The sequence below is a fragment of the Xenopus laevis genome, chromosome 5L (assembly GCF_017654675.1).
Source record: "Xenopus laevis strain J_2021 chromosome 5L, Xenopus_laevis_v10.1, whole genome shotgun sequence".
NCBI lineage: Eukaryota > Metazoa > Chordata > Amphibia > Anura > Pipidae > Xenopus > Xenopus laevis.
Genome location: NC_054379.1, coordinates 93,533,030 through 93,557,987, shown reverse-complemented (window position 1 = coordinate 93,557,987; position 24,958 = coordinate 93,533,030). Strand labels below are relative to the sequence as shown.

The following is a 24,958-nucleotide window of genomic DNA, read 5'->3' as shown; positions in this document are numbered from 1 at the left end:
CTAATAAATCTTTATTGCAACAAAAAATGTTTTTTGAGTGAGCTATCCCAAAATGGTAGTTTGGGTTGCGATAACGAATTAAATAATTCCTGGTTGTTCTGGAGTTTGCTATTTGAGTTCATATGGAAATTGGAATTGACTATTCTTGTCCAATGAGCACCTGGTATATGATGACAGTTGAGTGCTGTGCAAACATGGTATAGCCTTCTTTGGTATTTAAACAGATGATGATCAACTAAGGGTTAATTCTCTGATAGAGAGAACGTGACCAATATTGAGAAGAGAGTAGACAGTGGCCAACAAAACAATATGGAATTGGCAAGCAATTTGCCACATTGCAGGTATTGAGACCAACATGGACAAAAAAATGCATGGTTGGTTAAATGATATGATGCAAAGAGCCATAGAGATTACAAAAATAGAAACCAAAATGGGATTTAGTGTACACAGAGCTGCTTTAAGTCCTCGGTGGGCCTTGGACCAAGAGGCACTTGGTGGGCCCAGATGACACTGCCATTTTTTAAACCACGTCGACTTCTGCCCACACCCCTAAACACAACGCCCATTTTACTAAGATCACAGAAAAATGTTCAGTAAGCACTCCATTAACTCCACACATGCCAGCAAGATCAGTGAATAGATTGAAATCATTACATTACCCTTGCACAAGCAGAATACCAGTAGTGATGTTTGGTGCCTGCTTTATGTCTGTCTGTCTCCTCTGTACTCTGCAGAATCGAAGATGGCCGTGCATTCCATAGTGGAATTCCACACACGCAAAAAATAAAATAGCTGCGGCCAGTGGGGGAAAGTGCTGGTGGTAGCAAATTGCTTTTAGCAGATGATGACATTAATGGCAAAGGATTGTGTATGGCTACTTCAGATTTTCCTTTTCCCTTTCACCCCTTGTGTTTATTGGTTGTATTTTTGTAAATAACCTGTATATTCAAGGTATACACCCATTTGTTGTACAGTGATACTGAATATGTTGGCACTTTATAAATACATGGTTATCATTATTAAAATAGTGTGCATTCACCTGCCCTTCATCGTCTGGAATACAGAATCCTTAAGCTATGAATTTTCTTTAGTACATATAAAGTGAAATAAAGTCATTCTTTGTTGTTTTGAACTAACTGCTAAATTACACCACTACTTCTCATGAAAATGTTATATTGTGGGGATTTTTCTGCTAAAACCATAGAATTGTCTCTGTAAATCTATCACACTTGGCAGCTTGGTAAGTGTCCTTGATATCATGGCACTGCTTTCCACCATATCACAGTGACAGGGAACGGTAAACAACACTTTACTCATTGTTCAGTTCCTATCTGTAACCAGCTCCCTCATACAGATAATTTCAGCTCATTTAGATACCGGGGGTTAACCACGCCTCACTTAGTTGTGAATGAAAACAGTCTAGTAGGAATAAAGTTCAAGGGAATTTTAGCACACGCAGTCACATTACTGTTCAACTGGCTGAGTATATAAAAGATCACAGCACCTACTAGTTTGGCAGAACTACTGCTTTTCTTTATGTGTGAGACACTGTATAGGAGCTCATGTGTTTCACCCCCCAGTGTATGCAACACGGAAATGGCTTGCATATCTGAACAGTTAGGAAAATGTCACTGTAACAGAGATCCAGTCAACAGTATTCTTTTTCAAATGCTCAACAAAGGGATTCATTCAGACACTAAGAGCCCACATGAGAACCGCAGTCACATCTGTTCCTTGGCTAGAGAATGCCCTTGTGAAGGCAACAGGAGAGTTTCCCTGAAGAACCCTGAAGTGACTTGCAAGAAAGCATCAGAAGTATTACTTAAAACTGTGGCATTCATTAGAAATGTACCATCCTTCTATCAACTGCCCCAAGAGGATCAGATTCTTCTTGTACAGAACTGCTGGGCTCCACTTTTTGTTTTGGGTCTCGCTCAGGAAAGAGTGCATTTTGAACTACAAGAACATTCTGTTCCCAGTCTGCTAAAAGAAATTCTCCTAAATCAGTATGTGAATGTCAGTGACATTGCACTGAGATCTGACAGAGGAGTTCCATCATTAGAAGTACAAAGAATTCAGAAGTTTTTATACAGACTCTGGAACTTAGACATCAGCACAAAGGAATATGCCTACCTCAAAGGGATGCTTCTGTTCAACCCAGGTACAATTTCATTACAAACTAAAAAAATTATACTTGGGATGGTTAGAAAGCCACTGTTTTTTTTATTTGCTCACTTCTGCCACAGTCCACTATAACCCAGTTTTCTCTATTCATTTGTTCATGAACTCTTAAAGAATTATATAAATATATATTATATATATATAAATAGAAGTATATTTTAAAAATTACATTATTTTCTAGTTCTACCTTTACTATTCCATTACTGTCATTTCTATCGCCAGTGCCTGGTTGCTCAAGGTACTGATATTTACAATTGGCTTAACATGTACAGATACTGTATGGTACGCTTTATTCAGAATGCTCGGGACCTGGGGCTTTCTAGATAAGGAATCTTTCCATTATTTGGATCTTCATACCTTAAAGGGGTTGTTCATCTTCCAAACACTTTTTTCAGTGCAGTTGTTTTTAGATTGTTCCCCAGAAATAAAGACTTTTTTCAATTACTTTCCACTGTTTTTCTAAAATCTAAGTTTAAAGTTGAATGTTCCTGTCTCTGGTGTTTGAGTCTGACAGTTCAGTTATTCAGGTGCAGACTCTAAACTATTACAATTTTGCAACATTTAGTTGATACATTTCTCAGAAGCATCTCAGAGTATTAGCAACTATTGTATCAATTCTAACAGCTGCCTATAATGAAACCCAGAGATTCTGCTCAGCAGTGACAAAGATAAGAAATGTATCAACTAAATGTATCCATTTAGAACAGTTTACAGGGTCGGCGTCCTGGTGATCTATCTGAAAACAACTAGTTGTTTGAAGGTGAATCATCCCTTTAAGTCTACTAGAAATCTACAAGTCTTCTGTAAAAATTCAACAAACCCAACAGGCTGTTTTTGTCTCCAATAAGCATTGATTATATCTTAATTTGGATCAACTTCAAGATACTGTTTTATTTTAACAGAAAAACGGGAAATCATTTTTAAAAATTTGTATTATTTGGATGAAATGGAGTTTTTGGGAGACATCCTTTCTGTAATTCTGAGCTTTCTGGATATTGGGTTTCTGGATAACGGATCCTATACCTGTATTTTAATGAACTTTCTTCTTTCTAACCAAGACAAATATATGATGTTATGCAATCATCTAAAGGGAGACGACCTTTCCTTAATTCTGAGCTTTCTAGATAAAGGGTTTCTGGATAACGGATTCCATACCTATATTTTGATGAACTTTCTTCTTTCTTAACAAGACATGTATATGATGTCATGTAATTATCTTATAATTGTCTACATAAAGCTTACAGGAGTTATCATTTTTAGGAGCTGTAATGTCACTAAAACCGTGTCATTTTTCTAAAATACAAAGTGCTTGTAAGTAGGGCCTTCTGATCTTATTTTTATGCTTTAACCCTTGTTTGTTAAATCATTGTAAGACCCCAGTTTCAGCAGCAAGTATTTATAAGAGGTTTTAGAAGAAAAAGCAATATTTTAAAGGGGAAGTATTTCATGTTAAATAAAAATTTAACAAACTTTATCTCATGGAAATCTCAGATAGCTGTCAGCATAATCTGATTATATTAAGAACATTTCTTAATTTTATGAACTCAAGCTCATATTACATTTTTATTTTCATGAGGCATTCTTTTCAAGGCTTCTTTGCACTTTCGTTTTTTCTTTCCCTAATTTTCTAAATTAATGAATAAATATTTGTATTAATGAAGGCACACATTTATTTTATACAATATTTTAATTGGCTCCCCAAAAAAAAATGTGAATAACGTAAATAACATGAATGGGTTATGAGGCTTGGAAGCGTAAAAAGCTTGTCCACGTGAAGTTCAGTTTAGCAAATGATTGGAGCTGCTGTCTCAGCTGTGAATGCTACTGCTTTCTGTGAGATTAAAGTGGTAGTTGACCTTTAAATTACCTTTTAGTGTGGCATAGAATGCCTCATTTCAAGCAACTTTAAAATTGGTCTTCATTTTTTATAGTTTTTGAATGATTTATCTTCCTATTCTGCCACTTTTCAGTTTTCAAATGGGGGTCGCTGACCCAGGCAGCCAAAAAACTATTGCTCTGTAAGGATTTTATTGTTATTGTTCCTTTTTACTGTGTATCTTACTATTCAGTCCCTCTCCTATTTATCTTTCAGTCTCTCCTATTTATCTTTCAGTTGCTAGGGTATGTAATAAAATACCAAAGTGAAGAACTGCAAAACAAAAAAAAAAATTACTGGAAAATCCACAAAAAATAAAAAATGAAGACCAATTGCAAATTACTAAAAAATTTATTTAAAGGGGAACAAACCCTTTAATGGAACTTGCCTTCACCTGTATGATTGAGTCTGCAATGCATTCACTAATGAAAGAGTGTCCAAGCCTTTGCCTCATTGTCTGGGGGCACACCCTGGCTGTACAGTGTCTAATGTTTGAACAGATCCAATTATAATTAGCTTGCGTCACATTGGGTGACTAGTACATCATCTATTTATTTGTATAATCACCTTGAGAAACTGCAAGTGAAGGAGACTGGTAGAGCCAGGAGTTTCTTTTTTTATCTGGGTTCAGCAGGAGCATAGTCATAAAATAAATTTCATTTATGGTATCGAGCTTCCTATCATGCTTACTGATAATGCAGCCTGATTTCTCTTTGTATGTATCCTCTTTTAGAAAGTGAGCTTTCTGGCGTTACTTTCATGTCTACGTGCAGTTTAAAGCATCAAGCAGGAAACAAGTGTTAATATTAATTATTTCTCCCTATTATATTCATCCCAAGAAATTAATCAAGGCCTGCATTATTTTCCACTATAAATGGTTTTATTATCAATACTGAAAACTTTTATATAATGACATGAATTAAGGAAACTTTCCCCTGTTCAGTAGAAAGTAAAGCAAGCATGGTGCCATTTAGTATCCAGCAACCATTTAAAACTCGAATTAGAAAGTTTAGGGTATATTCCAAATACCTTATAATAACTTTTGGATTTACTTTAAAAGTCCATTATACCCTTATACAGGTATGGATCCCGTTTTCCAGAATGCTTGAGGTTTTCCAAATAAGGCATCTTTCCGTACTTTGGATCTACATACCTTGAATCGGCAAAAAATTATTTAAACTTTGATTAAACCCAGTAGGACTGTTTTGCCACCAATACGGATAATTATATTAATATAATATATATTATCTGATATATTAATAAATAATTTATATATATATATATAGAAAATCCAAAAATACGGATGCACACAGGTATTTCCAAAATAGTTAAAAAACTTACATTTTATTCAGTACATTTAAAAAAGCAGGTCGACGTTTCGGTCTGTATCTAAGACCATTTTCAAGACCATAAACTGCTTGGTAAAATGTTACAGGTATAAATAATTAAAACCACATAGCACTCATCCAATCACAAACTGTCCAGGATGTCATGTGACAGTTAACTCTATACCCACCAGATTGGGAGGGATAGGGATGGAAAAAAACCTCATAATGTCAATTCTAGAAGGGAACCGACATTTAAAACATAAGGATGTATGGAACTACAAAATTGTTAATAATGTTACAACTTTAGACAGATAGCAAAATAAGCTTTATAATAAATGTATCAAGTTGAAAAATCTGCTAACACAAAAGTAACATTATCGCTGACTCAAAAAACACAGAAGGGAACAATGTTCATTAAGTCCATTAGGCTTCATAGTATTTAATTTTTTGATCCAGAACACCTCTCTCTGGAGTAATATCTTGGATCTATCACCTCCCCTCCGCAGAGGGGGGATATGATCTATAGCTATATAGTGAAAAGTAGGTAGCCTATGTCCCACCTCCAAGAAATGATTCGCCACTGGTTTATTGGTGTGGCCATCTCGAAAGGCCGTGCTAATAGCTGAGCGGTGTGCATCCATACGCAAACGCAATGTCAAATCCGTCTTGCCAATATATGGTAAACCACATGGACAAGTAATCAAATAAATAACATGGGTGGTGGTACAAGTGATGTGATGCCTAATAGCAAATCGTTTGCCTGTCTGCGGGTGTAAGAAACTAGTGCCAGGTGTCATAAACCTGCATGAAGTGCAATTGGGGCACTTAAAACAACCTGGTTTATCATTACGTAGCCACGTGTCATGTTTCCTCTGATAACAGCCTATTGGGTCACTCTTAACGAGGAGGTCCCTCAGACTACTCCCCCTCTTAAAGCTTTTTAACACCGTATTAGGAATAATCTTGCTAAGGCCACTATCCGCCTGAATAATATTCCAATGTTTATTGACCGCCGAAGCAGTCAAATGAGGACTACACCTACTGTCGGGTTTACCGATGGCTGAGCGGCGAAAGAGAACGAGCCCAATATGGTCCACGTAATAGACGTACCCCACGCTATAAGTTAGTGAAACCTCTTAATACAGTGGACAACAGTTCTGGGGATTCTGAGGGTGACGACCAATTTAAAAGTATACCTTGCCCAACGGATAACAGGATGGAAGAACAGGCCGTGGGTGAGCTTACATCTACTCCTTTTTTAGGGGATCCTCCACCGGCGAACGACAAACCTCCATTAGGTCGCGGCCGTACAACAAGAAATACCCAACGCGGAGGGGGCAGAAGAGGAAGGGGACACAGACTTTAGAGGTACCAATTTTTAACCTCTCTAAACATACTTTGACACCCGCTGAGGTGAGTTTGTTACACAAGGGTCTGTCTTTTGTCCCCACTTGTAAATTTGATGCACTAGAATGGGAGGTTGATCTCTTTAAATTATGTAGGAGCCTAAGTTTGAAGGATTACTTTAGTGAGACTCCATCCCAGCCTGATCTACCCCTAGAGGGTACCCGATTAAGACTCAAAAGTGTATTCACCCCCCCCCTGGCCAATCCAACGATTAGACTGTTCAAACAAGCAGTTGAACATGAAATGACTATGAATGCCCCTCTAGTAAAAACTAGACAAAATATCACTCAAGGAGAACGGGCTGCTATTAAATCTTTAACTCAGGATACAAACTTGGTTATTCGTCCGGCCGATAAGGGTGGGGGGATTGTATTGCTGAACTACACAGATTACCGTGATGAGATCTTGGGACAGTTATCGGATATCACGATCTATAAAAGGCTGCCGAAGGATCCCTTGTCAATCTTTAAAAAACAGGTAGACCAGCTGCTAGATTTAGCCCTTGAACAAGGGATAATCACCAAAGCCTTATGCGGGTTTATGAAACAAGAATACCCTATATGCCCCATTATGTATGCCTTGCCTAAGGTACATAAAAGTCTGGACAAACCTCCTGGTCGACCGATTGTTTCCGGCAGGGGCTCCCTATTACACCCTATTGGGATTTATCTGGATACTGTGCTGCAGCCAGTAGTCCAAAGTACGCCGACATACTTAAGAGACACCCCTCAACTACTGGAAAGTCTAAGGAGACTAAATATCCCGATGTCATCAACTTGTTGGCTAGCGAGTCTTGATGTGGTTGGACTGTATACCTGTATCCCGCATGAGGCGGGGTTGGATGCGGTTAAACGCTCATTGGAAGAGTGTGATCATTATGAGGGCCCTCCAGTGACTTTTGTGTTAGAACTTTTGAATATATGCCTGTCTATGAATTATTTTCGTTTCCAACATGAATTCTTTTTACAGGTTGCGGGGACGGCGATGGGGGCTGCCATGGCGCCCGCTTACGCCAATTTATTTATGCACCAATTTGAGCAACACTTTATTACACCTAAATACAAGGATAAGATCCTCTTCTTCCGTCGCTACATTGACGATATTATAATCGTATGGTGTGGCACGGAGGGAGAGTTTCTTTCTATGGTACTTGAACTCAATTCATTAGATAGCCCGGTAAAGTTTACACATGAAATACATACTGACCGGCTGCATTTTTTAAATGTTGAATTATTGAGAAAAGATGACCATATTGAGTTCACACTGTATCGCAAGAGCACGGATAAAAATGTTCTTTTACATTACGACAGTTGTCATCCAGCGGCAATGAAAAAATCCTTACCCATCTCTCAATTTTGTCGTGTACTCCGAAATAATTCTAATCAGGATATTTCTGACATACAGATTAGAGATATGTGGTCCAGGTTTAGGGATCGTGGATACCCAGAGGCCATTTTGAAACAGGCTCTGGAGACAGCCAAACGCCGGCTACATACACCAACACGTAGAGAAAACAATCAGCCGAATTTTGTCTATAGTACTAAATACACTACAGGGTCTCATTTGACTGCTTCGGCGGTCAATAAACATTGGAATATTATTCAGGCGGATAGTGGCCTTAGCAAGATTATTCCTAATACGGTGTTAAAAAGCTTTAAGAGGGGGAGTAGTCTGAGGGACCTCCTCGTTAAGAGTGACCCAATAGGCTGTTATCAGAGGAAACATGACACGTGGCTACGTAATGATAAACCAGGTTGTTTTAAGTGCCCCAATTGCACTTCATGCAGGTTTATGACACCTGGCACTAGTTTCTTACACCCGCAGACAGGCAAACGATTTGCTATTAGGCATCACATCACTTGTACCACCACCCATGTTATTTATTTGATTACTTGTCCATGTGGTTTACCATATATTGGCAAGACGGATTTGACATTGCGTTTGCGTATGGATGCACACCGCTCAGCTATTAGCACGGCCTTTCGAGATGGCCACACCAATAAACCAGTGGCGAATCATTTCTTGGAGGTGGGACATAGGCTACCTACTTTTCACTATATAGCTATAGATCATATCCCCCCTCTGCGGAGGGGAGGTGATAGATCCAAGATATTACTCCAGAGAGAGGTGTTCTGGATCAAAAAATTAAATACTATGAAGCCTAATGGACTTAATGAACATTGTTCCCTTCTGTGTTTTTTGAGTCAGCGATAATGTTACTTTTGTGTTAGCAGATTTTTCAACTTGATACATTTATTATAAAGCTTATTTTGCTATCTGTCTAAAGTTGTAACATTATTAACAATTTTGTAGTTCCATACATCCTTATGTTTTAAATGTCGGTTCCCTTCTAGAATTGACATTATGAGGTTTTTTTTCCATCCCTATCCCTCCCAATCTGGTGGGTATAGAGTTAACTGTCACATGACATCCTGGACAGTTTGTGATTGGATGAGTGCTATGTGGTTTTAATTATTTATACCTGTAACATTTTACCAAGCAGTTTATGGTCTTGAAAATGGTCTTAGATACAGACTGAAACGTCGACCTGCTTTTTTAAATGTACTGAATAAAATGTAAGTTTTTTAACTATTTTGGAAATACCTGTGTGCATCCGTATTTTTGGATTTTCTACATATTGCTGCTTGGGGGTAGCACCAGGACTGTGTACGATTTTGTTGGTGTGCTGAACTAATTGGACTTTTGTGTATATATATATATATATATATATATATATATATATATATATATATATATATATATATTATATTAGTTTTGATTAAGTACAAGGTACTGCTTTATTATTACAGAGAAAAAAGGGAATAATTTAAAAAAAAAATATGGATTATTTGATAAAAATTGAGTCTATGGGAGATGGGCATCCTATAAGTTCTGGATAATGGGTTTCCGGATAACAGAATATTGCTGCAAATCAACAATGTCTAATTAGTTATGATGTACTATAAGGCCTTTGCTTACCCCAATGTAACACATTTTTTCATTTTTGTTTTTGTTTAATATGGTTAAATAACACAATTCACTAACAATTGTCTTATTGTTTTACAGATGTTAGTGGTATGACATTCCCTCACTATGTTCACACTCTGCAGCTGGAAGCCCAGCATACACTTCTGGAATTCACTTCAATGATGCACAGCCAGAGCCTTGCTCGCTTCAACTGGATGCGCCAAGCACTCAACACTGTAAAAGAAGTTAACCCCTCAGTTATCACAAAACTCTTTTTCAGTCCTATCTCTGGAGAGATAGATGTCGAAGAACTGTTGCTGGAAACATTATTTGTGAAATAGAACAGCCTGCTGTTATGTCAGGAATAAATGTCTCCAGAATTGCAAAAGCAAGTTGTATCTTGAGAAGTGGAAACCATATTAACTTGAATATCGCTTGAAAGAGAACGCTGTAATAAAACTTTTCCCTAATGCCCCTTTAGAGTTGACATACAGTGAAACAGCACTTCCAGAATCATACTGTGACATCACTCCATGAGCTAATAAAATGGCACTTACATAGGAAGAAATGCTTTCAGCACAGTGGTCCCAGTTATTATTATTACATCTTGATTATTCTACAGTACACATGCAATAGTAGACCTCTCCTGTTAATAGGGATGCACTAAATCCACTATTTGGGATTTGGCCAAATCCTTGGTGAAAGATTCGCCAAATAGCGAACGGATTCTAATCCTAATTTGCATATGCAAATTAGGGACAGGAAAGAGAAAAGTGGGACTTTTTTTCATCTTTTGTGATGAAAAGCCCTTAATTTACATATGCAAATTAGGATTCAGTTCGGCCAGGCACAAGGATTCAGCCGAATCCGAATCCTGCTAAAAAAAGCCAAAACTTGGCTGAATCCTGAACCAAATCCTGGATTCAGTGCATCCCTACCTGTTAAACATTTGATAATTGTACACAAATAAGGGCAAACTATTGAAAATGTAACAAACACAACAATGGAATAAATGCTGAAAAGAAAAACACATATGGACATACACACACACACAAAGGAATTTTACAAAACATAAATTCACATGACACTTTGAATTTAGCAAATAGAAAAACTGTTTGCAAATGATTGGTGACAGATAATGAATAGTTATCCACATCATGTGATCATGTTTCACATGGCAACAACAGTTATCACGCAAAGATGCAATAATTCACCCCCCAAACAATTTAGGTCTCTATGATAATATATTGCATAAAACAGCTCACAGACCACCACAAAATGGTATGTAAAACATGTAAAAGGGCAATATTTGCTTTAATATACATACCAGTTTGGTATGATTCTTTAATATGCCACTTAATTTGATATAAACTATCTGTTGCTTAAGTACTCATTTTGGGGGTACAGTTTTCCTTTAACAATAATGTAGCCGTCCACAATTCCAGACATTTAATAACTTTTTTTTTTTTGAGAAACCTGCACAATTCTAAAAATTCCATTCATTATTGCCATAATAGTGCATTACTGAAAATACACTACCCAATATAAGTGATATTTCTTAGTGAGCTACAAACAAGAAAACAGTGCCATTTGTTATCATTCATAACATGCAGAAATTGTTCACACAAAAAGTACCCAGCATTTATGATTACTTTACACCTCATAAACTGTTTGGGATTATATCACAGTGAAATCATATAAGTTCATTATAAAAATTGTATTATTTAAGCATTTAGAACCCCGGGATCCTGAAAGATTAAAAATACTTGCCATAAAGAGGAGAAAATGACACTCATTGACACTCATTGTCCTTGCCTTTTGGGTGACAGAAGGCAATTTTAATCTACAGTGAGATACAAATCTTACTATGTCAAATGTATGTGCAGCACTTAATCTATACATTGGTTGACTGTTTAAATTGGATATTTATTTTTTATATAAGTATAAGTTATAAGTATAAGTTACTTTTCTCTAAATGGAAAAAAAAATAAATGTACTGTTTTGAGTTTGTATTTATCATTTGTCTGCTTAGCCTGCTATTACATAAATTATATTAAGGGGGTTATTTATCAAAGGTCGAGTTTTAGAGGTTTGCTATACCTACAAGCTCACAATTTGAATGTTTTCTAAATTAAGAATAAAATTGAATTTGGGGTTAAAAACACAAAAATCAAGTTTTCCCGCAGGAAAAAAAACTGGAATTGTTTGAATTAATCGAGTTTTCGAGCGAAACCCACCGAAAAAAACATCATGAAGGCTATTAACATCTTCAAATTTTTTTTTTTTTATAAAACCCCCCAAAATTTGGACATCCACAGGCTTCAGCGTGCTACACGTCCACAGCCATCCCATCCTGTGAGTCTATTTCCGTTGTAGATTCAATTAGCGTAGCACCAAGGAAGCCGGTTTAAAATGGTAAAAAAGTGAAAATTTATTTGAAGCACATTAAAATATCCAAAATTACAGCATCATACCAAAAAACGTAGCTGCCCGATTGATGCGTTTCGTGGCCCCCAGCCACGTCATCACCCCCTAAAGTGCCATACAGGCCCTCGAGTGCCTATATCGTAATTATGGCACATGTGCAGCACAGTTTCGGTGGGTTTGGGAGAGGTTCTGTGCATGCGCGTGACATAACTTCCACTGACAGCACGTCCAGTGACATCACAAACCCGGACGTTTAATGGCGCGTGCTGCGCGCAATAAATCCCCCAGCTACACAATATATGCTTATATCGTAAAAATATGCTTATACAGGCCCGGATTTGTGGAAAGGCCACCTAGGCCCGGGCCTAGGGGGGCAGGATTTTAGGGGGGCGGCATGCTGCCCAACCGCACCCAGATTGGTTCAAAAACACTGGGGATGTGCTGGAGATACAATAATTTTTTAAATTTCCCATGTGCCAATCCCCATTGATGATGAAAATTTGCACAAATAAAGGGGGGAATAGGGGTGATGAATGGCAGTGGGCCTATGGGCGCCCACTATATAAATCCGGCCCTGTGCTTATAGCGTAAATATGGCCCTGCTCACATGGTGTGGAAAAATGGCATGCCAGCTAAGTTTGGGGAGGCCCAGGTACAGGATTTGTATACAGTAATGATGTGCTGCTCCTCTTGTGGGCCGTGGGCAGGTTAGACCTTAGACTTTCAAGTTCTGACTTCCGGCTTCCTGTTTCTAGGCTCGCACCTGCCCCACCCCTTTTGTGGCATCATTGGCTGTGTGGGTCTATAAATGGAGGGGGTAAGCCGGGTGTGGGTCGGGTTTTTCTTGACCAGCACATCACTAGTATACAGTTTCACATTCCCCTATAGACCTCAAAAGCTGTCAGCCTTAGCAGTTACACCACTGAATATAATAAAAGTCAAGAGTATAATAATTTTTTTAATTTGCAGAACCAAATTGCCACCATCAAGGTTTTAAAAAAGTAATATGCAAAATAAAACTGTTCAATTCAATAACTGTCTATTGACAGTTGCAATATAATAAAATGCAAATGTTTCTCTTAGTTCTGGAAAATGTTATTCCATTTTTGCCTTTTATTATGTCCTTATTAGATTGCAAAGGACTATTTGCTCCAAATGTGATGTACAAAAAGTGCCATCTAGTGGCCCATTTACATTATGCAAAGCATACTTTGATAGTCACTGTAGATACCATCATTCACCATATTTCAAACAAATTCCGGGTGCTTCCCAGTTGATTCTGCTGATGGTTAGGACAACCGAAACACGTCGATGTGAATTATTTTCAATTGCAAACTGAAAAAGGGGAAGGCAAATCATTACCCATTTAGTGTTTCAGGCAGTTCTTTTTTGAGGAGAAAAGAAAGGGTCCAGTCTGCTGTCAAAAAAAAAAAAATTGTCATGGTTAGGTTTACAGGGTTTACATGGTTGTTCACCTCTAACTGTATGAAGAAGAAATTCAGAGGAAGGAAAGGAAGTAATAAAGAGCATGAGAGAAGAATGAAGAGAAGTAATGAAGAGGGGAACACAGGGCTGCTTTAATAAAGGTGCAAAAGGAGAATCTGCCCAGGGCCCACTATTTATTTATTTTATTTAATTTCTTTCCATCCTTCCCTGATCACCTTACTCCCCTGCTGTGGCAGCTGCTGCCCTCCTCACCTGGCTGCATTGAAGCTTCTGTTTGGAGAAAACCATGCATAGAACTGTCTTGGATTTTTTTTCACTGGTGTTTAAGCAAGCCAGGTTGGGAGAGTGAGAATGAGAGCGAGTGTGCCAAGTAGTGTGGGAGCTCAAGGAAAGAGGAAAACTTTGTTACTGGTATTCTGTTTGTGCAATTGTAGGTAAGGCTTCGAATCTATCCACTGATCTTACCGGCATGTCTAGAGTTAATGGTGTGCTCATTGACTATTTTTCAGCGATCTTACTAGCATGTGTTGAATTAATGGAATGCTTGTTGCTCATTTTTTAGAGGCCTTACTGAAATGTCTGGCGTTAATGGAATGTTCATTGGCAGGGGCGATCCTGACCCCTCCGCCGCCTGAGGCAGCAGCAGTTGCTGCTGCCCCCCTCCCCCGGAAATTCGCTCTTAAAGTACCAGGATCAGCATTTTTGCTGCCCCTGGTACCTAGTGGGGCACTGCCGCCTGAGGCAACAGCCTCAACTCGCCTCATTGGCGAAGCACCCCTGTTCATTGGCCATTTATAGTGATGTTATTTGCTTGTCTGGGATTAATGGAGTGTTCATTGGTCATTTCTACAGTGATTATACTGGCACAGCTGTGGCTAATATGGTGATCATCCATTTTCTGTAGTAATTATACTGGCACGTCTAGGGTTAATATGCCAATTATCCATGTTATTTATGATTATATTGGTATGCATTGGGCTAATATGCTCATTATCCATTTCCTGTCTGGCATGTCTGGCATATGTTTTGGTAAAATGAGTGTGGTATGTGGACAAAAAGTGGGCATTTTTTGCCATGCTGGGTGCAGAAAGATAATATGGACCCACCAGTTGGATCTTTGCCCAGGGCCCACCAAGGCCTTACTGCAGGAGTGCCATTGCACCATTGTATTCTTCTTTCTAAATCTTTTCTCTGTTCCAGTCTGGGTATAAATATATGCAGCAGTAGAGTGAAAAGCCAAACTTAGAAGCAAAAAGGCAGTTTTTCATATTACTACCTATGTGCACTGGCCTGGGGGACACAAAGAAGAATGAAAAAGCAGAAGAGGATTGCAACATAGTCCCCAGGCTGGTGCATTTTTCAACTTACAGGGGTAAGTGATTATAATTACTGTAGGGATAACATTTTGCCACTGGCACAAAGGTGGGGACTGGAGCAGCACATAAACTTAAATTGCGGGAAACAGCCAGAGTAAAACAGGAAAAAGATTTCAGAGTTAATTTAAAGGAAACATATAAGATATATTAAAAAAAACTAACTGTGTAGGCAATAATGTATACTATATGGTGTTGGTTTTACTTTTCACTTTAAATTAATATTGTCTTAAAAAAAGGCCCCCTTATTGGAGTTCCCCATAGATGTTCCCTAGTCCCTGATAATGATGAAAGAGAAGGGTGGGCGTGTCCTAACGGTTCCTGCCAGAAGCACAGTAAGATGGGGATGGCCAGTCACAGCCCTACAGTCACACAAACAAAGACAGGCTTCAGTTCCCTATCAGGTCAGCCTAGCTGACCTTGCTTCTCTTCTTTGGGGCGACTAATCTTCCTGAACTGCCTCCCGTTGGCTAGAATGTAAATCGCCCGAAGTTTCCTCGTGAGACAAATCCAGATTTTTTTTTGCAAATAGTACACCATCCATGTCTTAGATTTTGTCATTTGATTTTCATTTTTTTCAAGAATTTATCAATATCTGGGGGGTGGGGGAGGGAGCTCGCCAACTACCTAAACACCAGGTGGAGGATTTGAAACAAATTAAATTTTTAAACAGAAAAAATGCAAAAAACAGGAAGCAAATACACAGAAGTCATTATTTCTGATGCATTATTCTTCACAAAAGGTTTTATAACGGGAAACTTAAATAGCATTTGTATTTCGGGTAGAGACGTGCATAAACACACAGACAGTTTTCTTAAACGGGAACTCCACAAAAACATAACCTAAGCTTTTTGAAAAGAAAACATAATTTCAAGCAACTTTGCAATATACATCAATTAAAAAATATGCAGACTTTTCATGATTTTTAATGGTTTCTGGCAGTTCCCTAAGCCTAGCCCCCTGCTCTCCTGCTGAGCTGGCTGACTACTTTGCTGATCTGGCTGACTACTGTTACTTTGTATCAACAGCCTGCATCCTCCAAACCCCACAATTCCTTGCACACATGATTTCAATAAGGAAGGAACGTCATAGTGCAATGAATTATGGGATGTGTAGTTCCTGTATGATGTATGTAAGCTGTGGAGAAATTGTTACAATTTGTAACATCAGTGTTTAGTCCCTCCTTTCCTGCCATGATCTCAAATGTTGCAGAAAGAGAAGAACTGTTAAACAGCTGGATTTCAGCATAAAAAATGGCATTTATTCATACTTTTTGAGGTAACCTGTAACTGCGATGGATATATTAGGGGTTTCTGTGTTATGTGGCCTCTTTATCAAATGTTGGTTTGGAAGCTGGAGTTCCCCTTTAAAGACAGTAGTCTACATCCCGACCTCTGCCGCAGCTCCCACGTATCTAAAATACGTAAGGCGGACACGGGACTAGAACTGTCAAATCTGGTTGAACCCAAACACATGATCACCTGTCACACTGAAAACGAACGTCTAGTGACGTCACTGATAACTCAGCGACCCGGCCTACCAGCGGGATTGCAGGATTGGCGGGGATAAACCATGCCCACAATTCTATTCCTACGTTGCAACCAATGGAAACAATCCCGGTGTTTTAACGCCCCTTAAAACCGTAAGGGCCGTTCAATTAGACATGGCGGCGCTTCGTGTTATTGTGTCTCGGGTTGGGGAACGGGTGGCTCAACACGTGCAGCAATGGAACGGAAAAGCTCTGAGGGTTTCGAGCAGAACGGTCGCTCACTTCACCTTCCAGCCAGACCCGGAACCCGCACAGTATGGTGAGAAACCGGGCAGGGTCTGTGTATAGACAGCAAGTTATGTCTGCTTCGGTCAGCTGCCCAGCGACATGGGGGACAGGACTGTACCAAGTCAGGTATTTCCATAGGGGATATCCCTTGTGAGTTGTGACCTGTGTAGAGGGCACCGTGACTTTGCAAGGCAACAACTTATTCTTTACTGTGTGTTTTCATTGAAATACACAAATATCAGCAAGCATTCCCCCACAGTGTCACGTGTTGTTATGTAAATATACAGGATCCAAGCTTACTATATTCTAATAATGTGTTTTCATTTACATACCAGTCTTGTGTCTCTCACATGACATCCATACTGCAGCAGGTGACATTGAGATATAAAACACTGAAAATGGCCAACAGTTTTCTGCTTTGCCCAGTTTCTTATCAGTGACTAGGGATGTAGCGAACGTCGGAAAAAAAGTTCGCGAACATATTCGCGAACTTGCGCAAAAACGCGAACGGTTCGCGAACCCCATAGACTTCAATGGGAAGGCGAACTTTAACATCTAGAAAAGACATTTCTGGCCAGAAAAATGATTTTAAAGTTGTTTAAAGGGTGCAACGACCTGGACAGTGGCATGCCAGAGGGGGATCAAGGGCAAAAATGTATCTGAAAAATCTGCCTGTGTGTGCTTGGAAGAGATAGTGTAGGGGGAGAGCTGTTAGTGATTTCAGGGACAGATGATAGTAAGTTTGCTGGCTAGTAATCTGCTTGATACTGCTCTGTATTGGAGGGACAGAAGTCTGCAGGGATTTGAGGGACATTTTAGCTTAGGTAGCTTTGCTGGCTAGTAATCTACTGTTCTCTTTAAACAACTGCCATACGTTGACCTTGTAGGCATTGTTTGCCCAGTTTTTTTGGACGCAGCCACTGAAGCACAGTTGCCATAAAAAATATGCCATATAAATGCTGAAAATAGTAATTTTTCGCCATACGTTGACCTTGTAGACATTGTTTGCCCAGTTTTTTTGGTTGCAGCCACTGAAGCACAGTTGCCAGAAAAAATATGCCATATAAATGCTGAAAATAGTCATTTTTTGCCATACGTTGACCTTGTAGGCATTGTTTGCCCAGTTTTTTTGGTCGCAGCCACTGAAGCACAGTTGCCAGAAAAATTATGCCATATAAATGCTGAAAATATAAATTTTTTTGGTTGCAGCCACTGAAGCACAGAGGCCAGAAAAATTATGCCATATAAATGCAGAAAATATGCATTTTTTTGGTCGCAGCCACTGAAGCACAGTTGACAGAAAAATTATGCCATATAAATGCTGAAAATATAAACTTTTTTGGTTGCAGCCACTGAAGCACAGAGGCCAGAAAAATTATGCCATATAAATGCAGAAAACATGCATTTTTTTGGTCGCAGCCACTGAAGCACAGTTGACAGAAAAATTATGCCATATAAATGCTGAAAATATAAATTTTTTTTGGTTGCAGCCACTGAAGCACAGAGGCCAGAAAAATTATGCCATATAAATGCAGAAAATATGCATTTTTTTGGTCGCAGCCACTGAAGCACAGTTGCCAGAAAAAATATGCCATATAAATGCTGAAAATAGTCATTTTTTGCCATATACGTTGAGTCAACGTATGGCAAAAAATGACTATTTTCAGCATTTATATGGCATATTTTTTCTGGCCTCTGTGCTTCAGTGGCTGCGGCCAAAAAAACTGGGCAAACAATGCCTACAAGGCCAACGTATACACTACTACAGCGGTGGATACGGATTACGTAAAATATATGAATGCTGCTTGAAAAAAGTGACTCCGGTGTTTTTTCTGGAGACGGTAATATTATGGATATTTAGACAGAATGGGAACAAGGTCACACAGCTCGATGGCGGGTTGAAGAAAACAGTGTGCAAATAATGCCTACAAGGCCAACGTATACACTACTACAGCGGTGGATACGGATTACGTAAAATATATTATGGCTGCTTGAAAAAAGTGACTCCGGTGTTTTTTCTGGAGACGGTAATATTATGGATATTTAGACAGAATGTGAACAAGGTCACACAGCTCGATGGCGGGTTGAAGAAAACAGTGTGCAAATAATGCCTACAGGGCAAATAATGCCTAAAAGGTCAACTTATACACTACTACAGCGGTAGTAAAATAAAAAAAAGTAAAATAAAAAAAAAATGAATATTAAAAAAAAAAAAATTAAAGTTGGTGCTGCTGAACTACTAGGAGCAGCAGATTAGCACACCAGTCCCACTCCCCAACACTGCTAGACTAATAGCACTGGGCTCTTATAGTAGTAGTAGTAGTAGTAGTAGTAAAACAACAAAAAAATAAATAAAAGCAGTCCTTACAAGGACTACTGTTATTGCAGCAGTCAGCAGATGAGATCAGAAGCAGGACAGCTGCCCACTGCAGCTACATACAGAGCACTGCAGTAGAAGGTAGATTACTAGCCAGCAAAGCTACCTAAGCTTAAATGTCCCTCAAACCCCTGCAGACTTCTGTCCCTCCAATAACAGAGCAGTATCAAAACGATTACTAGCCAGCAAACTTTCAACTGTCCCTGAAATCACTAACAGGCAGCAGCTCTCTCCCTACACTATCTCTTCAGCACACACAGGCAGAGTGAAAAAACGCTGCAGGGCTTCGGTTTTTATAGGGAAGGGGAGTGGTCCAGGGGAGAGCTTCCTGATTGGCTGCCATGTACCTGCTGGTCTGGGGTGAGAGGGCAAAAAAAAGCGCCAACAATGGCGAACCCAAAATGGCGAACGTCGCGCGACGTTCGCGAACTTCCGGCGAGCGCGAACACCCGATGTTCGCGCGAACAGTTCGCGACATCTCTATCAGTGACTTGCTCTTATTGGCTCATGTCAAAATATCCCCACCATGTGATAGCCCAATGCCAGCATCTTGTAATTATTAGCAAGCCTCCAATTTGTCTGACTTTTCTGTTAACTTAACCTTCATATAGAATAATGTAACAACTGACCTGTGCTTGTGTATGTATGCTGAAATGTACCTTCTTGTGTAACTTGTTGGCCTATAGTCGCCTTTGGTAAGTGCAAAAAATTTGGCCCATCCTCGCCTAAATGTCTGAATAAATTTTGGGTAAAATTTAAACTTTTTCCTTTGAGTTTTTGTTCACAGATGTTGCTTGGATAGCAGTGGGATAAATGATTCTGCTGTGTAAGTACAGTTGAAGCAGTCAGACAAGCACAGTAACTTCTGGTACTTTTATTAGAACATGGCAGTTAAAGGAGAATTAACCCTTAATTTAAAAAAAACCCTACGTAGATCCCCCCCCCCCCCAGCCTAGCTGCTAACCCGGGGAAATGCCCCTAACTTTTTACTTACCCCTCAGTGCAGATTCAGGGATCGCGGTTCACAGCAGCCATCTTCGGGGTCTTCAGTAATCTGAGACCGGTGAAGCGGGACATGCATAGTCGGAGCAATTTCCCAGTCCACGACAACTACTCATGCGCCAAAATAGACAGAAATTGCCGACGCGCCAGAAGAAGACACGAAGACCCCAAAGATGGCTGCCATGAACTGCGATCCCTGAATCTGCACCGAGGGGTAAGTATAATGTTAGGGGCATTTCTCGGGGTTAGCAGCTAGGCTGGGGGGGGAGGACGGAGGGGGTCTTAAAGGATGGTTGAATTCTCCTTTAAAACTGCCTTGCTCCACAATTGATGTCAGCTTAGACTGGAATATGAATCCTAAAATGCTAAAACAGCAGGAATGCCCTTAACCAAAATGTCCACACAAGTAGGTTGCTACAGATTACAACTTTATTTATTTTAATTTTGATTTGTTTTGTTACCTTGCTAAATCTTGTACAGAGAATTTAATGATGTGCTGAATCCAAATTTATTGGGTCCTATAATAGTGATGTATGGGTTCGTTTGGGTTGAAATTTGGCAACCATTTTGGGTTGGGTGTGGGTCAGATTGGGCAAGTACACTCCTCCTTCTGCTCCTGAAGACTCTCTGTCTTGGAACCAGAGGCACATGCAGAAAAAGCGTACAGAGTGGGAAGATGATGGTATGGGTTGGGTGCAGATCCTACAATAGCAACATTTTGTGTGCTAAGGTCTGGTGCATGTTTTCCTGTCCTGCACATGACTATCTTATAGGCTGCAGTAACCGTGTAAGCTTTCTGTCCACAATTCAGAGTGAACTAATTGACAAAAAGTCCTTCAATATAATAGTCTCCCACTCCCGTTTTCTAAGTCAGGTGTTTTTCACCTAAGGTAGGACAGGTCAGTGCATTGTTTCATGTTTTTAGTCAGGGCCTGGTTGTTATGACTTGAAGAGAAAGTCAAAGGATCTTGCAGCATGGAGTGGGTTATTTCCCTGTGAAAAAACAGGGCTGTGTTGTTATTTTTATGATGTCTCCTGGTGTTTCAACCACATCAAATTGAGGTCTTCCTGCTCCAACCACCCAGTAAACACAATGCGCCTAGACCAGAGACGGTGATATTGAGGACTCCATAAATTGTTTAACTGACAAGATCGAGTGAATAGCCTCTCCTCTGTGTGATGCACAGTATGTTCAAGGGGTGCCAAGCTACAATTTCCCTGACAGTTGATGTTGGTTTGTAATAAAATGGAAGCTTATTGTTGGGTGGAAGTGGGCAATCATGAATTTTGGTCAAGCTCTCTGAAAAATAAGTTTTAGACAAATTATTTATATAGAAGAGACCCTGATACATCCTATACTTTTCCAAAAAAATTCACAAAATGCATTGGTGTGTAAGTTGTGTTGTGTTTTTTTTTGTGCCAGAAATATATTGGAGTCAATGGCCTTATTTTTTTTATTTTTTTTTTTTCCCCCCACTTGAGTGTATCTATTCCCAGGAAAACCTTTTTTTTTTTTTTGCATTAAGGTTTTGCGAAAAGTAAATGAATCGGTTTCTGCTGAAAATGTTTGGTCATCACTGGTAGGAAACCTAACCTGATTAAAAAGTATTGACAAAGACTGGGGATTTGGATAGCTGTAAAAAGGTTTGTGCATATTACTTGCAGTCTCTAAATAGGGATGGGCATTGATTTGCCTGTTGGTAGTATGGGGGCGACGACGACTCCCTGTTATTGCTGCCATTGGACTGAGAAGACCTTTTGTTAAAGGAATAGTTCAGTGTGAAAATAAAAATTGGGTAAATAGATAGGCTGTGCAAAATAAAAAATGTATCTAATATAGTTAGTTAGCCAAAAATTTAATGTATAAAGGCTCGAGTGAACAGATGTCTAATAAAACAGCCAGAATCCAACTTCCTGCTTTTCAGCTCTATAACTCTTAGTCAGCGACTTGAAGGGGGGCCACATGGTACATGTTCTGTTCAGTGAGTTTGTGATTGACCCTCAGCATTCAGCTCAGATTCAAAAGCAACAGTTATGACCCATGTGGCCCCCCCTCAAGTCTCTGATTGGTTACTGCCTGGTAACCAGGGTAACCAGTCAGTGTAAACCAAGAGAGCTGAAAAGCAGGAAGTAGTGTTCTGACTGACTTGTTATACATCTAATCACTCCAGCCTTTATACATTACATTTTTGGGTAACTAACTATATTAAAACATTTTTTTATTTTGCACAATCTATTTACCCAGTTTTTATTTTTACACTGAACAATTCCTTTAAGGGTACATTTATGTATTTCATCCTCTTTGCAGATTTCAACTGCAAAGTCTTAGAGTCAGACTCTGTAGCAAGACCACAACATAGCATAAACTGTTGCATGTATATTCTTCCATTTTGCCCTAGGTGTAAGCCGCATCATATTTCCACATTAGGCTAATGGAAGATACTTATACATAAATAAAGTCTCTTATTAAATTAAAAAAAAAAAAAAAGACTAAAACAAATTCTTTCTTTACAGGAACCACTCAAAAGATGAATCTGTTCCAGTCTATACACAGTGCTTTGGATAATACTCTGGCCAAGGATTCAACAGCAGGTAAGACCCTTCCCTTTTGTGCATTACTATATCTAACCAAACTTTAGGCTGACTGTTAACCAATGGGCTAGAGATAATGGCATAATGAGCCATTGTTTATTTTTTCGAATGTTTTAGTTTTGCACTCTGCTCAAGTGATTTTTGGTGAATTATTCTAGGCAGATTTAATACAGGTTTTACAGATAAATCTGCAGCTCAAATTTCAAATCCACTGGGTTGAGGTCAGAACTTTGACTGGCCATTGTAGGAAATTCAAAACACCTTTTGTCTTTGTGTTAGTATCGTTCAGCTGAAAGATGAACTTATATAATGTATAGCAGACAGACCAGTTCTGTTGCAGTACTTTCCTGTATTTTGTACTTTTTGCATTTGTCTATTCTCTTGTGAAGTTGTGTAGTTCCTGTAATAAATATCCTCCCCACAGCATAATGCTGCTGCCACCACCCTGCTATAATGTATGCATGGTGGTCTTTTATTGATGTGAGGGGCAATGTTTGGTTAGCACATGGATTTGAAATGAAGCCAAAAAGCTTAATCTTGTTCACCACAAAACCATATCACATCACAACTGGTTGTTTCTTTGGCAAACCCACAATTATTTTTTTCTTGCATTTAAATAATGGATTTTTCGTTTATGTCCTAAGGCAGCACTTACTTGGAAACGCTCCTTTTCCTTTAGGTAAGAGAAACCCATAAAGCTGGTCTAGGCTTACTGTCTTATTTACTAAACTCCGAATGCAAAAATCTGACTTTTTTAAAAAAAAAAAAATCATGAATTTTTCGGAAATTTATTAAACGAAAAGGATGGAAAAGTCCAAATTAGAAAATCGGGCATCGAGGTAGCATATAAGTCAATGGGAGAAGTCCCAACGATTTTTTGACGTGCGCTGGGTTTCATGCAATACTCAAACGTTTTCGGGCAAAAAAGCATAAGAAATCTGCGTTTTTGAGTGAAAAATCCGAAAAAAATCATGGAAATCAAATTTTCGGGCGAATGTAATAATAAATAAGCGTAAGAAACCTGAGCGGATTTGATCAGAGTTTGTAGCAGAAAATGTTGAGATAAAATCGGACTTTGATAAATAACTCCCTTATTGTCTTCTTCCTAACTTCATTTGGAAACCATTGCTCTGTGTACTTTACCATCACAGATATTGTTTCTTGGTGCCATGCAGATGTTTGTGCACCATAGTTATACTTAAGATTGTCATGCAAACACCATTGTGCTACTAAAGCAGTCACAGACCCCTTTCTTATTTTATGAAGGCATAATTGGGCAGTTTGGGACTCTGCATGCTCTGGGGTATAATGATATCTGCATTTTTTCCTGTGGTGGGTCAGTACAACTAATTCTAATAATTGTTGGGTTGACCGATGGGATGACATAAAAGTTAATTTCACATAAAAAATTAAGAGTAAGCCCACAGGCAGCAGTCTGTTTACACTGTAGCTGGTGCTGCCCCTGTGGGCTCATCCCAATACTTTGCCTTCCTCTTTTTGCCAGAATGTGGCACAACTATGGCCAAACTTTTAACAAAAAGTCTGGCTATTTCTTTCTACTGCACATGCTTCTGCACGGGGAAATTTGAAGAGTGAAGAAGCAGGAAGAGGATCTCTCTGTAGTGCTCGCTGGAAGAACCCCGGGCCTGTGCAGATTTCTGTTGATAGGAGCACCTTTCAACTGTGTAGTAGGTAGCTGAAATTCATGCAACTCTCCTTGCAGTTATTTTTAAAACGAATGCCAAAAATATGCATGCCACTGTGCTAGTACTCTAGGTGTGTATTTTATGATTACACTGAAAACTACCTGTAATCTGCCTGCAGCAGGTTGGTTTTAAAATGCCGTGCTTCAGTAACAGAATAAAAGAGCATAGAATTGTATCTTCAGGCTCAGACTGGGGGGCCCAGGGCCCACCGGGGCTGCTGCTTCAGGCCCTCCACCCCAGCTGCGAAGACATGTTGTCCATGCCCCCCCTCCCTATCCGCAGCTGCAACCTCCCTCTGCACGCAAATAGCGGGTCTGGGCCGGCAGGGCCCACAAGGGCTGGGGGCCCTCCGGGTATTTTCTGGGTTTTTGCCGGCTCAGTCTGACCCTGGGTAGCTTCGATCTTCAATCAACATCTGTTAAACAATAGAGCATTGTTAAATTGAGACTCTTTGTCTTAGCTAGTAATTTTAGATGTTGTGACAGTAGAAAAGAAATCA

General features: G+C 39.3%; 2 protein-coding genes across 2 annotated transcripts in view; both read left to right on the top strand.

The window, feature by feature from the left end:
• The first annotated feature begins 1,464 nt into the window (after positions 1 to 1,464).
• nr0b2.L (nuclear receptor subfamily 0 group B member 2 L homeolog) lies at positions 1,465 to 10,483 on the top strand. Its single transcript, XM_018240561.2, has 2 exons — positions 1,465 to 2,161; positions 9,859 to 10,483. The coding sequence occupies exons 1-2, from the start codon at positions 1,537 to 1,539 to the stop codon at positions 10,098 to 10,100; spliced, it is 867 nt and encodes a 288-aa protein (XP_018096050.1). The 5' UTR covers positions 1,465 to 1,536; the 3' UTR covers positions 10,101 to 10,483.
• Positions 10,484 to 16,499: 6,016 nt separating this feature from the next.
• bckdhb.L (branched chain keto acid dehydrogenase E1, beta polypeptide L homeolog) overlaps positions 16,500 to 24,958 on the top strand; it is an 88,847-nt gene continuing 80,388 nt past the window's right edge. The window contains exons 1-2 of the mRNA XM_018240605.2: positions 16,500 to 16,813; positions 22,676 to 22,753. Of these exons, the coding sequence (XP_018096094.1) occupies positions 16,669 to 16,813; positions 22,676 to 22,753 (223 nt within the window). The 5' untranslated portion in view covers positions 16,500 to 16,668. The remainder of the gene's footprint in view (positions 16,814 to 22,675; positions 22,754 to 24,958) is intronic.

What these genes read in the sequence shown, in the direction of transcription:
- nr0b2.L (XM_018240561.2), top strand. Translation starts at nt 1,537, where the DNA reads ATGTGTGAGACACTGTATAGGAGCTCATGTGTTTCACCCCCCAGTGTA. An exon ending in GATGCTTCTGTTCAACCCAG is followed by an intron (nt 2,162 to 9,858) that starts GTACAATTTCAT and finishes ATTGTTTTACAG; the next exon opens with ATGTTAGTGGTATGACATTC.